Source organism: Oryx dammah, unplaced genomic scaffold, assembly GCF_014754425.2.
Source record: "Oryx dammah isolate SB20612 unplaced genomic scaffold, SCBI_Odam_1.1 HiC_scaffold_21, whole genome shotgun sequence".
NCBI lineage: Eukaryota > Metazoa > Chordata > Mammalia > Artiodactyla > Bovidae > Oryx > Oryx dammah.
The window spans coordinates 7,194,570-7,209,204 of record NW_024070205.1 but is presented as its reverse complement, the minus strand read 5'-3'; the positions used below and the strand labels follow the sequence as shown (position 1 = coordinate 7,209,204).

General features: G+C 55.9%; 2 protein-coding genes across 2 annotated transcripts in view; one reads left to right on the top strand and one right to left on the bottom strand.

Annotated features, from left to right (window-relative positions):
- The window catches only part of LAMB3 (laminin subunit beta 3), a 42,216-nt gene extending 32,325 nt beyond the window's left edge, over nt 1-9,891 (top strand). Inside the window, exons 19-23 of the mRNA XM_040263078.1 lie at nt 3,557-3,764; nt 5,043-5,184; nt 5,593-5,769; nt 6,732-6,885; nt 9,434-9,891. Of these exons, the coding sequence (XP_040119012.1) occupies nt 3,557-3,764; nt 5,043-5,184; nt 5,593-5,769; nt 6,732-6,885; nt 9,434-9,570 (818 nt within the window). The 3' untranslated portion in view covers nt 9,571-9,891. The remainder of the gene's footprint in view (nt 1-3,556; nt 3,765-5,042; nt 5,185-5,592; nt 5,770-6,731; nt 6,886-9,433) is intronic.
- Nucleotides 9,892-10,793: 902 nt separating this feature from the next.
- Nucleotides 10,794-14,635, bottom strand: part of CAMK1G (calcium/calmodulin dependent protein kinase IG) — a 33,941-nt gene continuing 30,099 nt past the window's right edge. Inside the window, exons 10-13 of the mRNA XM_040263084.1 lie at nt 13,339-13,426; nt 12,689-13,107; nt 11,789-11,916; nt 10,794-11,655 (exon numbers count right to left, since the gene is read on the bottom strand). Of these exons, the coding sequence (XP_040119018.1) occupies nt 11,826-11,916; nt 12,689-13,107; nt 13,339-13,426 (598 nt within the window). The 3' untranslated portion in view covers nt 10,794-11,655; nt 11,789-11,825. The remainder of the gene's footprint in view (nt 11,656-11,788; nt 11,917-12,688; nt 13,108-13,338; nt 13,427-14,635) is intronic.

Here is a 14,635-nt window from a genome sequence, read left to right as displayed (position 1 = left end):
CCCCTCACTTCCCATTCCTCCATCAGCGCCTCCTCCCCCTGGACCAGTCCCCATTTTCACTTGGGCGGCTGCTTCCTCTCCCACCTCCTTCCGGCCTGTTCTCCACCCAACAGCCCGAAACATCTTTGAAACGTGCAGGTGGGGTGGCATTCCATGCACTCCTAACGTCCGTCCTTCACTCCACGGCCTCTGTCACCTCCTGGGTGTGGCCTGGAGCCCATCTATTTGACTCACAAACTGTCCTTGAACAGGTCAGCTCTCGCTAACCTCAGGGGTGTTCTCTCTCTTTCTCCGCCTGGGATGCTCTCTCCAAGGCGCCTGATTCTTGCCCTCCAGGTCTGAGTGTACAGATCTCCCTCGAGGGGACTTTCCTGATCATCCCCTCCAGTCATCCCCCTCCCCCAGCCCCCTCTGGAGTCAGCCCTTTGCCGCTCTGAGCCTGTGGTTGTTGAATTCTGTCAACGAGTGTGTTGCTTGTCTCCGCGCCAGACTCTCAACTCCAAGAGGCCAGGGATGGCTGTGTGTCTTATTCACTGTGTCCCTGAAAAAGCGCCCAACGTTTGTTGAATGAATAAAGGAAACTGGGGCACTCCCGAGCTACCCTGGGGAGTGGCAGAGATCCCAGGACAGGACTCGGGAAATTTGTGGAACTTTGGGCAAGTTGCTTTCCTCTTTGCCTCCATGTTCGCTTCTGCCAACCAAGATGAGAGTATTTTACAAGTTTATTCTGGGCATCAAGCAACTGATGTAAAATGTGTTTTGAAAAATGACAGGTGCCTCAGGAATATGAACCGATATTATTAGATTTCTGGTTCCTGCCAGGGTATTTGCTTGGCTGGGAGCCGAGGGCCTGGTGTAATGACAATGTTTCCTCCTGCTATTATTGGGGTGCCTTGGCTCCAGGAGCCCACAGCTCCCTCCTGAGTGCACGTGGCAGGTTGGAGAGAAGCAGGAAGGATCCGCCTGAGGTGCCCTGAGTGGCCCCAGGCCAGGCTGCAGTCAGCACCCCCTGGAGATCCTCAGAATGGGGCCGTGCCAATGGGGCCTGACAGCGGACGAAGGGGCAGGCCAGAGTTTGGGGCTCAGCCTCCTAGATAAGGAGGCCTTGCCCCCGAGTGAAGCCGAGTAAGGCTGACCCCCGCTCCTGCATCGACCCCCCAGCCGGAGGTGAGAGGGGGTTGGGAGCCTCTCCTTGGGGTGCTGCCCTGGCTCCTATGAATGGGCAGGGAGCTGCCAGGCTGTGGGGTGCCTGCTGCCCCCTCAACTCAGATTGAGTCCTGGGATAGGAGGCAGGGCAGAGAGGAGGAGAGGGGCCTTAGCCAGGAAGGGAAGGAGCCAGGGTGGTTCTTACAGCCTCCAAGGCCATGGGTTCTCATGTCCAGGGTCCTACTGCAGGCGGCATGCGTAGCAGCTGCTGTGGGCACGCAGGGTCACCCAGCGAGAGCGGGAGAGTGTGAAGCCAGCAGAGGAGGGCAGGGACCCCGTCTTAGCCAGGTCTTCAACGGAAGTGACAAAAATAATAAACCACGTGTATGGAGTTCTTACTAAGTGCCAGGCCTTGTTCTGAAGTGCTTCACGTATTACATTATTTAATCCTGCATGCCTGCCACTTTGTAGATGAGGGCGCCAGACACAGGGAGGTTAAGAAGCCTGCCCACGAGCACCCAGCTTGGAGCGGGTGTGGGTAGGGCTCACCTAACTCCAGGGTCCACACTCTAGATCATTCCACTCTGAGATGGAGGCCCCCCTCCTCGCCACACACACACACACACACACACACACACATACTCGCTTCCTTGTGCTTGCTCATGTTTGTCTTCTCCTTGCTCTCTCTCCCCTGCCCTGCCTTGCACCTGCTAATTCCTATTCACCCTCTAAGCATCCTCTAGGTATCTCAGTCTCCAGGAAGCCTCTCTGGACCCATCAGAGCGGGTTAGCCACCCCTCCAAGGGCGCCTAAGTGGTTAGATGCCCCCCGACAGGTGCTGCCCTCACACCCCGTGCTTGGCCCCATCACCCAGGTTTGTGCTCCCTTGTCCTGCTAGATTCCAAGCTCCATGAAGTCAGGAACCAAGTCCAATCTGGTTTGCAGCCTCTGCGCCTCATGTCCTGCCCCTCAGAGCAGTGAAAGTTTGCTGAGCCCACCCTGAGACTCAGAAGCCCACGAAACTGTGTGACTCAGACCAAGCCCTCGGGCACAGATGAAGTGAAGCGGAACGGAGGAAGGGCAGGCGCTAGGTGGGGGTGTGCTCGCCGTGGGCGGCTTTCCAGGAAGGTGCGTCTAAGCCATGTTTTGAGAGTAGGACTCTGCGTTAGGCGAGCAGTTGATGGTCTCTACTGGGAGGTCCTTGTGAAAGCAGGTGGTTGGGGAAAATCTCACTTGATTAAACTCAGCTGCAGTCATGGCCTGGGCTCCTGTGGTGTGCTGCTCTGGTCCCGTAAGAACCTAGTAGCAAAGAGGCATGGTTTCCACCTTCCAGGAATGTCCTTCCACCTGGCACGGGGAGGGGACTTGGTCTGGAACCTGTGTAGCCACCTGGTGAGGAAGATTTTGATTGCAGAATAAGGCTATTCTTACCTGGGCCCCCCAGAAAAGTTCCAGTCACAGGGCAAACCATCTGGGTAGGCGATGCCCCCTTCCTTCCCACAGTGGTACCAGTGGAATCTGTAGAGTGACCACAGGGAAGGCGATGCCACCTCTGTATGTCTGATCTTACTCTCTGACCCAGAGGTGGTTTGTGAAATTCCTGATAATTGTTTCCTATCAGCTCCTTTCACAGATCAGAAGACTGAGCTCAGAGAAGCTAGCTAACTTGGCCTAGGTGGCTTGAGTAGAAAAGGGGAGGCCTGAGTCTGGAGCCCTTTCAGCCACTCATTCGCTGTATACAGAGTGCCTCCGAGTGCCAGGCACCGTGCGCAGGGCTGGGTTATAGCCATGGCTGAATGGCAGTCCCTGTCCTCACGTTGCTCACGTTCTAGTGAGGAGTCAGATGGAAGACCCGACAAATGAGTAAATTGTTTGGCATGTGGGTGGTGATAAGCGTCCGGGAGAATGATGAAGCTGAGAAGGAGGAGAGGGAACGTCGGCAGAGGGTGCAGATTACCACCCTCGATCAGATGGCCAGGGCCTGCCTCCCCCAGAAGGTGACATGTGAGCAAAGCCCCGATGATCTTGACCCACCTTTGGACAAATGAGCACTCTGGCCCGAGGTGGAGGGGGCACGTGACAGGGGTGTTATTGCCAAAGAAACAGTTCCAGTTCCTGGCTGGTGTCCCCGCTCCAGGCATTGTTTGGGGCCAGCTGCCTGGCACCGCCTCCTCCTCCCAGCCTGCAGCTTCCTGGGGTGCCACATAGTTGCCACAGCTGTGCCAACACCCCTCCTCCTGTGGCAGGGCGCCCGGAAATCCTCAGAGCAGGGTGCTTGGGAGGGGAGGGTAGCAGCTCTGTGGGCAGGCTAGACGGAGAGGCCACGGGTGCCGCTGGGCCTGGGGGAGGCCTCTGACCTTGGAGGAACATGGCTGGGCTCCCCCAACCCAATGGGCGGCTTGTCTTCCAGACCCCGACATCGACACGGCCACCATCCAGGAGGTCAGTGAGGCCGTGCTGGCCCTGTGGCTGCCCACAGACTCGGCCACAGTCCTGCGGAAGATGAACGAGATCCAGGCCATTGCGGCCAGACTCCCCAACGTGGATCTGGTGCTGTCCCAGACCAAGCAGGACATCGCTCGGGCTCGCAGGCTGCAGGCCGAGGCCGAGCAGGCCAGGTATGGCCCGGCGTCCTGAACTCTTCTCCAGGACCGGGCTGGGGTTTTGCTCCCCGGCTGTGTGGCTGGAAGCAAGAGAGGAACCTCTGTAACTCAGAGGGGTCCTGGGAGACAGGAGGGGTGCTGACTGTGGTGGCAGCTGGTCAAGTGATGCCCAGTGTCCAGGCTCAGGTTCACTCAGCATGGCCACGCCTTCCATACTGGACTCCGTCCCCAAGGGCCGCCTCAGCTCTTGTGGTTGGGGAAGTTCAGTTCAGGTTAGTCTCTCAGTTGTGTCCAACTCTTTGGGACCCCAGGGACCGCAGCACACCAGGCCTCCCTGTCCATCACCAACTCCTAGAGTTTGCTCAAACTCATGTCCATCGAGTCGGTGATGCCATCCAACCATCTCATCCTCTGTCGTCCCCTTCTCCTGCCTTCAGTCTTTCCCAGCATCAGGGTCTTTTCAAATGAGTCAGCTCTTCACATCAAGTGGCCAAAGTATTGGAGTTTCAGCTTCAGCATCAGTCCTTCCAATGAATATTCAGGACTGATCTCCTTTAGGATGGACTGGTTGGATCTCCTTGTAGTCCAAGGGACTCTCAAGAGTCTTCTCCAGCACCACAGTTCAAAAGCATCAATTCTTCGGAGCTCATCTTTCTTCACAGTCCAACTTTCATGTCCATACATGACCACTGGAAAAACCATAGCCTTGACTAGATGGACCTTTGTTGGCAAAATAATGTCTCTGCTTTTGAATATGCTATCTAGGTTGGTCATAACTTTTCTTCCAAGGAGTAAGCATCTTTTAATTTCATGGCTGTAGTCACCATCTGCAGTGATTTTGGAGCCCTAAAAAACAAAGTCAGCCACTGTTTCCACTGTTTCCCCATCTATTTCCCATGAAGTGATGGGACCAGAGGCCATGGTCTTAGTTTTCTGAATGTTGAGCTTTAAGCCAGCTCTTTGACTCTCCTCTTTCACTTTCATCAAGTGGTTGGGGAAAGCCCGCTTTATTAAACTCAGCCGTAATCATGGCCTGGGCTCCTGCATTGCACTGCACTGGTCCCCAGAGGAGACAGCAGTAAAGAGGCTTGGTTTCCACCTTCCAGGAATGTCCTCCCATCTGGCACGGGGAGGGGGCTTGCTGGGGTCCTGGAATGGAAAAGCTACTACCGAGTTAGTTCTCGGCCTCTTGCCTTGGCCGGAGAAGGTACTGTCCAGGACTGGAGAGCACCTTCACTCAGAGCTCTCCCCTGAGTGAATTCTCCGCCGTCCCTTGTGCCCGTCCCGCCCCAGGAGCCGGGCCCAGGCGGTGGAGGGCCAGGTGGAGGAAGTCCTGGGGGCCCTGCGGCAGGGCACACTGGCGCTGCAGGAGGCCCAGGATACCATGCGGGGCACCCGCCGCTCCCTGCGGCTCATCCAGGACAGGGTCGCTGAGGTAAGTGTCATGGCTCCCCCCACCCACGTGGGGGAATGGACCTTCAGACCCGGGCGTGAGGCAGAGACAGTGTCAGGAAGGGGCCTGGCTAGGAGCTGAGATGGGGCCCAAAAGAATCAGGGGCTATAAGCCTTGGACCTGGCTTCGAGCTTGTAGTTTTCTGGCCTCATGTCTGATGCAGAAGCAGGGGTGGCCTCTGGGCTCCAGCAGGAGTAAGGGGGGATGGTCAGCTGGGCCGGTGAAGGCTGGGAGGCTTGCATGCTGGGGGCAGTTAGGGGATTGGATGGGGGTGATAGTGATGCCCTGATTGGAGGCATCAGTTTTTGTGGCCCCCAAACTGGAAAGAAGACCGAAGGTCGCTGCCTGTGAGACCCACCCCAAACCCCCGGTCTCTCTTTTCCCACAAAGGTTCAGCAGGTACTGGGACCAGCAGAAAGACTGGTGACCAGCATGACGGAGCAGCTGGGGGGCTTCCGAGCACGGGTGGAGGAGCTTGGCCGCCAGGCCAGGCAGCAGCAGGCACAGGCAGCCCAGGCCCAACAGCTGGCAGAGGAGGCCAGCAAGGAGGCGCTGAGCGCCCAGGAGGTATGAAGAGGGCAGAGAGAGCCCAAGGAAGCACTGTCAGCGGGAGCACAAGGAGCTCTGCATGCTTGATAAGACCATGGCTCCAAAGCACTTTGCATGGGCATGGTCGCTTCAGTCCTGTCCGACTCTTTGTGACCCCATGGACTGTAGCCCACCAGGCTCCTCTGTCCATGGAGATTCTCCAGGCAAGAATACTGGAGTGGGTTGCCATGCCCTCCTCCAGGGGATCTTCCCGGCCCAGGGATCGAACCCGTCTCTTACGTCTCCTGCATTGGCAAGTGGGTTTTTTACCTCTAGCCTCACCTGGGAAGCACCCCCATCCCAAAGCACTTCAAGTACCAGTTACTCTGAATATATCTGGGGTTCGGGGGTGGAGCTTCTGGATTCTCGCTCCTTTGGCTGCTTTTGGTGGAGCCACTTTGGGGATGTTGGAAACAGCTGGTCCAGTTCCTCTCCTTTCACAGACGAAGTGGATTTTGTCCAGGCACAACACTCGTCTGCAAAGCAGGGCTCTTGACACCAGACCCAGAGCTTATCCTCTGTCTGTGGCTTCCCAGCCCAGACAGGCACTCTTGATTTAGCACAACCTGAGTCCCATCATGGTCAGAATTAGATCAGAGAGAAGGTCAGAGAGCCATTCTCAACATCTCTAGGTTACCGGTGGTCCTGGTACAAGGGCCAAGCGGCCAAGCAACGCTATTAAGTGACAGCCGTGTATCCGGCCCTGCGCTGGTGGTGAGCTGGGAAGCGACAGGCGCTGCGGATGGAGGGAAGTACAGAAGTTAAGGTGCGGTTTGTGGCACAGGGGCTTTTATAGAGCAGACCCACCCCATGGGGGATATTATAAGGCACCTCATCTCCGCGTCCGGATGTGGGTGATATCAACTCCTTTAGCCAAAGGCCTTTAGGACTTTGGATGATCGTGATGATGGTGATGCAGAAATGGTTTTTCCTTTTTTCAGGGATTTGAGAGAGTAAAGCAAAAATATGCTGAGTTGAAGGACCGGTTGGATCAGAGCTCCAGGCTGGGAGAACAGGGTAGCCGGATTCTGAGCGTCAAGACAGAGGCGGAGGAACTGTTTGGGGAGACCATGGCCATGATGGACAGGATGAGAGGTGAGGGAGTGGTCCAGAGCCTTGGACCGTGGGGCATCCCTGAAGGCTGCTGCCAACCCAGGGTTTCTGAGGCCCACCCTTTGGAGCTAGCAGTACTAGGGGAATGAGAGCAATTGGGATTTCCTGAGTGCCTAACAGGAACAAGGCCTAGAATGGGGCCATGAGGAATGTGGTGATGTTCACAAAACTAGGCCTGCCTTCGAGGAGCTTGCGATCCAGAGGAGGGCATTTTTTCCTGTTGGCCATTAGCTCCATGAAACTGTATTTAACCGCACAAGGAGGTCTGTGGTGAAAGCCTGAATAATAGGCGCTTGAGGGGCTCAGAGGATACACAATGTCAGAGAGAAATGTTCAGTGACGGTAGTGTTCAAAAAAGAAAAAAAGATCAGATTTGAGGTGGGCCCGAAAGGATGAGGCTGTGAGGAAGAGGAGGGGCATCAGGACAGGGTGGTTAGGGAGACACTAGAGGATGTGGGCAGGACCACCCTCCTGGGGAGGAGGGTTGACGAGGACAAAACCGGTGGGAACGAAGGAGCATGGAGACAACTGGCTGGTGCCCATGGCTGACCCACACGCCAGGAGGAAGGGGACAGACACAGCCCTGGAGGCAGAAGGAAACCATCCAGCAAGTCACAATGAATGGAGCTTTCGAAAGTGCTCTGAGGCTCCCCAGAAAGGCGAACAGGGGCTTCCAGGCTCACTCTCTTAGGATGCGATGATGGGGTCATGGCCCTGGGGTGCCCTGTGAGCACCCCAGAGTTTCTTTGAATTTTGGAGAAAGCTTTTGACAAAATTCTGTTTGGCTAGCCAGATGGACGGAATGGAGAAGGGTGGGCTGGTGAGTTGACAGTGAGTGGATTCGAGGCTGTGGCCAGCTGCACCTGAAGCGGGAGGTGTGAGGGGCTGACCCAGATGGAGGAGCCCAGCCCTGGGCCAGTGCTTGCCCTGACTTTGTCCATCAGCATTCTGTAAGACAGAGAATGTGCTAATCAAATCTGAGGATGGCAGGTGGCAGATACACTGAATAACAGAATGAGCATTCTAAGTCTCAGAAGGATGGGCTGAAACTAACAGGAAAAAATGAAGTAAAGAGAAACATTCTCTCTCAACCTGGCGTTGTCTGGACTCACAAGTATAGCTCAGGTAAGGGCCAGCTACTCAGGGGCTAATGTAGCTAAAAACCTTATAACTGGTAAGTGATAAACACTTACAAATTGTTACTCACCTGAAAAAGATCCAGGAATTTTGAGGTAAGCCAGAAGTGCCTTGCTCCTGACAGAAGAGCTAATAAACACAAAGCAGCCAAAATACGGGGAGTAATGGCTCAAGGGTAATATTAAAAATATTTAGTAACTAAATATTTAGCACACCAGTTGGTGTGCCCTGCACCTACTACCCGCCAGAAAAACACTCACTGAAGCAAGCATTTACCTGCTTGCTGGAATTTACCTTTAATTGCAGGGTTATGGGGAAGATTATGCATAGGGAGCCCCTAGGAATGAGAACGGAGGAAGAGAACAGCAGCTATTAAAATGTCACTATTTTATTATGGCCCATAGGTCCAAATGGGGGCCTACTGGCTGAATGTCAACTTGGTAATAACCCCTGCTACACTCCACTGATAGTCTCACCGGGGAGATGGGGTTCAGTGGGGGCCAGTACATCTCCAGAAGAGATATTGACGAACCAGTGTACATCGGGGGTCAGGGCGGGGGTGAGCAGGGTTGGGAAGTAGGGAAGGCTTGGTGATTCTAGCAGGTGAGGCATGGAGGAAGAAACTAGGGCGGTTTCCTCTGGGGAAGACGAGGCTCAGACATGTGAAGGACTGCCACATGGGAGGCATAGCAGATTGAGTCTTAACAGCCCAGGAGACAGACCTAGGACCACGGGGTGGAAGGAAGACGTGCTCAGATTCTGGCTTAATGAGAAGACTTTGTAATGAGGACTGCCTGAGGATGGAGCCTTGTGAGGCAGTGAGCCCCACTGCCGCCCTGCTCTGGGAAGTTGAGGCTGAGGCTGAGTACCAGCTCCTGTGAATGCCGACAGGAGGTCCAGGCTGGACCAGATCCCTGCGGAGTCCTTCACATCTCCACACATAACCTGGGAGGTGGGATGTGGAATGAACCAGCGGGGCAGGACTAGGTGTATCTGGAGTGTTGGGGAGAGAAAATGGGGAGGAATCCAGCCCTCCAGCTCTTTTGCCCTGGTGCCCGCCAGGATCGCTTGCGGGATGGCAGCTGACCAGGTCCGTTGCAGCGAGTGTCTAACCTTGGTGCCGGGGCCTCTAGCATCGGCATGGGACTGCTCCACCTAGAGCCAAGGAGAAACGTAGGGGCAGGGACCCCCGGGTCCAGTCCCGGCCCGGTTTCTCTAAAAGTGGGAGAGGGGGCTGGGGAGAGCTGCCTTGGAGGGCCAGGCTTCCCTCGGGGTGCAGGTGTTTTCTCCGGCAGGTGCAGCTCCGGGTGGGCGGGAGGGGACGGAAGGGTTGGGAGTCTCAGTACATCTCACCGGCTCCTCTCCCCGCTCCGGCTGTTCTCTCGGCCCTCAGACATGGAGTCAGAGCTGCTTCAGGGGAGCCAGGCCATCGTGCTCCGCTCGGCAGACCTGAAGGGGCTGGAGCAGCACGTGGAACAGATTCGGAACCACATCAACGGGCGCGTGCTCTACTACGCCACCTGCAAGTGAGGCGGGACCCCGCCGCCGCCCTCTCGGCTCCCGGGGGCCCGGCTGGCTGGCAGTACTTTCCTGCTCCAGGAGACTCTTCCGCAGCCTAAAGCACATCCGGGACCACCCCCAGGATGCAGCTGAGCCTGGGCCGGTGGGGCAGCTACAGCTGGGGGACGGCGACTGTGGAGGCGGGCCCATGTCAGCGTGACCAGCAGCTCTCGAGTGAAGGGCGCTTGGCTGGGCAGTGTCCTTGCCCTTCACCCTCCACTGAGGCTGTAACTAAAAACGATGCACAAGGGAAAAGTCCAATAAAAATCTCAGGAAAGGAGCCTGGAGGTCCAAAGAGGGGAAATATTCTGTCTCCCTGTTACATAAACCTTTTTCGCCTGTTTCTGTCTCCAGTCTGGGGTCCCTGGGTGCTCCCCTGCTCAAGCCCAAGGCCTGGTGGTGTATGAAGCATAGGCTGGCCCCCTCTGCCCTGTCTAGCTGGCGCACCACCCAGGCTTAGGGAGACGGGGCCCATTTGCTCCAGGAACTGATTGAATTCCTTCCTTGAGAGGCCGGAGGAGCCGTTTTCATCTTTGAATAACTATCCAGTTTCTCATTTGTAGATGAAGAAAGAGAAACCCAGACATAGGGAGGAAGTTGTTCGAAATCACACAACTCCGAGAGGCAGAACTAAGACTAGACTTTGTGTCTCTTGGGATTTTAAAAAGAAGCTGTAAACGGGTGTGTGTGTGTGTGTGTGTGTGTGTGGGCAGATATGCAAGTGGCACGAATATTTATGTGTTAACCGTGGTTCCATGCTAGCGTTTTAGCTACATTAACTGCTTGGTCGTGACTGATCACAGTAATTATTTACGGAGCGTGTACATTTTATCTCATGATATGGGTGGCACTGTTGCTCCCATTTGATAGGCAAGGAAACCAAGGCACCAAAGGCTCACAGACGTGGCAGGCAGGGCCGAGCTGAGCCTCAAACCCACGTTCATCTGTTAGAGGCATTAGGATGGATGCTGAGCTGGGCTGTCTGGGTTCCAATGGCACCTACCTCCAAGGGGCTGTTGGAGAGAAAAATGAGTTGATGTGTATAGCTCACGACACTGGGTGCCTGGCCCACCCCCCAGAGCTCCTGCCCTTGCGAGGTCCCGCCTGACCTCCAGCTCTCCTTGCATCTTCCACTCCGCAAAGCCCAGAAGCCCCTGAGCCATTTCTGACTTAGAGAAGGATCAAAAGAAGCCTCATAGAGAAAAATATGTCCATTTTATTCAGCACAACACAGAGCAGGAAGCTGGAGGGGGCGGAGGACAAGAAAACCGGCGGGACAAGAACAATGTGCCTGATTTTCAGGGAGAGAAAGGAGCAGAAGCAGCATTTGAATGACTGGCTGAAAGGACAACAGTAGACTTCCAATTTTTACTTAATTGAGTGTGTGTGTGTGTCTGTGTCTGTGTCTGTGTGTGTGTGTGTGTGTGTGTGTGTAGGGCGTCTGGCCAGGATAAAAAGTGCTTACAGTACCTAGTGGTGGGTTTCTTTCTGTTTCATCTTGGAGGGTGTAGTCCTGCTTTTGGATGGGGGTGGAGGCATAGGCGGATCAGAAGTGGATCGTCCCGGAGTTGGTGAGTTGGGAGGAGAGCTCACAGGCAGACTGCGATGCTGCCTGTCACTCACGCAGACGGGCAGGCCCCTCCGTCAATGAGAGGCTGGAGCGAGTGTGTGCTGAGTGGGGAGGCTGGGTAGCTGCTCCATATGGCTTTGCTTGGAAATGGCAACACAGATGGGCCAGCCCGTTAAGCTTTTCATGACGACACAGACCTGGGCACGAGCTGTCTACGCACGCTGCGCAGAGCCACCCCGGCGGGGGCGGGCGTGTCAGGGCGGGGGGCACGGAGCAGGCAGGCCTGGGAGGATGCCACTCCTCCTGCCCACAGCTTCCTGAAGCTCCACCGCACCGGGGCTCGCTCCTGGGCCTTCGGGGAGGCTCTGCCCTGGGCGGCAGCCGGCTGCTGCGTCCGATCAGGCCTTGGTCTGCTCGCTCTCCCTCCCTCCCGCCGCAGGGTGGACTCCAGGTCTGGAAGGGCTGAGAAGAGTTGAGTATCTCTCCTGCAGAGGAAAGGGTTGAGGGTTGGGGTTGGGGGGCGCTGCCTCCTCTAGTACCCTTCGTACCCCATTGTGGAGACTCCGGGGCAGGGCTCTCCCCCTGAGCTTGAGGCCTTCCTTCCTCTAGTCCCCTCACCTGAAAATTGTAGTGAGAGAGACACGGGCCCCGGGAATCACATAATGAGACAGACTCCAGTCTGCCCCACTCGGCAGTGGGAGTTGCCGCCGGCTTTCACTGGCACCATGACTTCCGATTTGAAGTTCCTGGAAAGGAAACGTCGCAGCAGGCTGTAGAGTATTTGGGGAAGGAGGAAGGGCCAGGGTAGCCCTCTGTGCCTGTGGCAGCCACTCATACCTCCCTTCGTGAGGTGCAGAAAGTACAAGCCTTTACAGAGAAGACGGATGAGATAACCAAGCCCCCTAGTCCTCCCAAAACACAGTGTCCCTGGCATCTAACCCCCGCCACTCACAGGTACACACTTTCCGGCAGGCGTTTATAGTCCCTGATGCCTCACTAAACTCTGACAGCAACACTGTAGGGCTTCCCTGGTGGCTCAGAAGGCAGAGAATCTGCCTGCAATGCAAGAGACCCAGGTTCGATCCCTAGGATGGGAAGATTCTCCTGGAGAAGAGAATGGGTACCCACTCTGGTATTCTGGCCTGGAGAATCCCATGGACAGAGGAGCCCATTGGGCTATCGTCCATGGGGTCTCAAAGAGTCAGACACAACTGAGAAACTTTCACTTTTCCTGTGGGGCAGACGGAGCAGGTGTGACCCAATCAAACGATTTTACAGACGGGCAAACTAGAAACAGAGATACAGATGGACGTGTTGGTGGCCACACAGCTGGTGAGGGGTGGGCACTGGGCTGGAGGCATCTCCATTGACCCCCTTGACCCTTTCCAGAGCTTTTCTACACCACGGAGCTGCTTTTAACTGGGAGAGGCTCCCGGGTCTATTTCTTGTAGCTCCAGTGCCCTGAGTTCTTTCAGCCCCAGGTTGAGCAGGGCTATGCCTGGGGCTGGAAATACGTACTGTTTTTTGTTGGCCTTTTTGAGCAGTGTGGGCTCGGAGCAGTAGGAGGCGTTTGCTTTGGTCCCGACGTTCGTGCCGCTGGAGCAGCAGCCGCAGGGCCCGACGGCCAGGGGCCCCTGCTGCATGGGCACCAAGCTGCTGCTGATGCGGAGGGAGCCACTGACCAGGCAGTTGAGGGACCTGCCCCCGGGGGCCGTGGGCTGGGGGCCGTGCCGGCAGGGCAGCCGGGTTGGCATGGGGGCCACCGTGCTTGGGCCCAGGGCAGCAGGTGTCTCGGTGATGGTGATCTCCGGGGAGGTGGGTCTCGAGGCTGCAGGGATGGGCGGCCTGTTCTCCACCTCTGGCCGGATCCCGGGGCTATGCAAGTTCATGTGCAGCTTCCGCATGTGGTGGACCACGGCTGCTGCGTTGAAGGCTTGCTGGGGAGACACAAGACCCATCTCTGGCCTTCTCCACCCCAGAGGGCCTCCAGCCTTCCCTGTGCCCCATGGATGCTTGAAACCAACATGCACACCTCTCATTTCCCAGAAGGGTCCAGGGAGCTCCAGCATCTTCCAGGAGACCCCAAAGAAAGCCCCCTCGCCCTAGCTGCCCCAGCCCAGCCTCCAGGGCCCAGACAGCCTGCCTGCCTCCTGGAGAGGACAACTCACCCTCCACTTGCTCTTGGCGAAGTTCTTCTGGATCTGGAGGCTGACTGATGGGTAGATGTCCCGGTGGAGGGCTGTGTTTCCGTTAATCCTGTGGATGTGGAGGGGACACCTGGCTAATGGTAGTGATGGGGACTCTGTCAGGGGTTGGGCAGGGGCTGGGCATGCAGATCCAGGGTGAGCTGCCTGGAGTTCCGCAGGACAAGGGCTGGAACCCCCTGGACAGGTCATGGGGGCCTGTGGTTTAGAAGGGCTTCCTAGGTGGCTCAGATGGTAAAGAATCTACCTGCAAGGCAGAAGACCCGGGTTTGATCCCCAGGTCAGGAAGACCCCCTGGAGAAGGAAATGACTACCCACTCTAGTATTCTTGCCTGGAGAATTCCACGGACAGAGGAGCCTGGTGGGCTACAGTCTATGGGGTCTCAAAAAGTAGAGCATGACTGAGCAACTAACACTAGTATTACTATGCTTTAGAAACTTGCTTTTGAGCTGGGTGGGCAACCTATAGCCTGTGGACCAAACCGACTCATTGCCTGCCTTTCTAAGTAAGGTCTTACTGTGACACAAACACGACCATTCATTCAGCTATGGGCTATATTGCTTCCACGCTGCGACAGGCAGATTGAGTAGTTGCCATGGAGATGATACGGCAGCAAAGCCTAAAACATTTGCTATCTGGCATTTGACAGAAATAAAAGTTTACTGATACCCCATCCCTCACCCCTGGCCCAGTGTCAGAGGGCATTTGCTTGTTACTATCCTCTGACTCTAAACTTTGCACAGAAGCCAACTCCTCTCGGTAAGCCCTTCCTCTATGAGGCCACCCCTACAGAGGCTGCCCGTTCTGCCCCGAGCCTCTTATCCGTCCATCTCTAAGTGTCCTCAAACACTTGCCGTGTGAACAGTATTTTCTAGGTACTAAGGGACCCGGAGAAGTAACAGATGTGGCCCTGCTCACTGGGGGCTTACAGTGCAGGTTGGAAGCCTTGTTTCACGCCATGAACTAGAGTAACTCATGGTGAGCTGTGTGATTGTTAAAGAGAGATGGGAAGGTCTGTCTGGACTGCAGGAGCCAGGGCTTCAGAGGACACAGACGGCTCTGGATCCTGAAGGATGTGCATCCAAGGCAGGGCCCTCGAGGTGGTGAACATGGTGTGACCCAAGGTGAAATGTGGAAAGAGCTTGGGATGGAAGAGGGTAGGAGAAAAATATGGTCATTAAGCCTTTTTGGAATAGAGAAGGTGTGTTGGGAACCCTGACAAATGAAGTTGGGGGTGACAGGCCAGGCCAGATTAGGGAA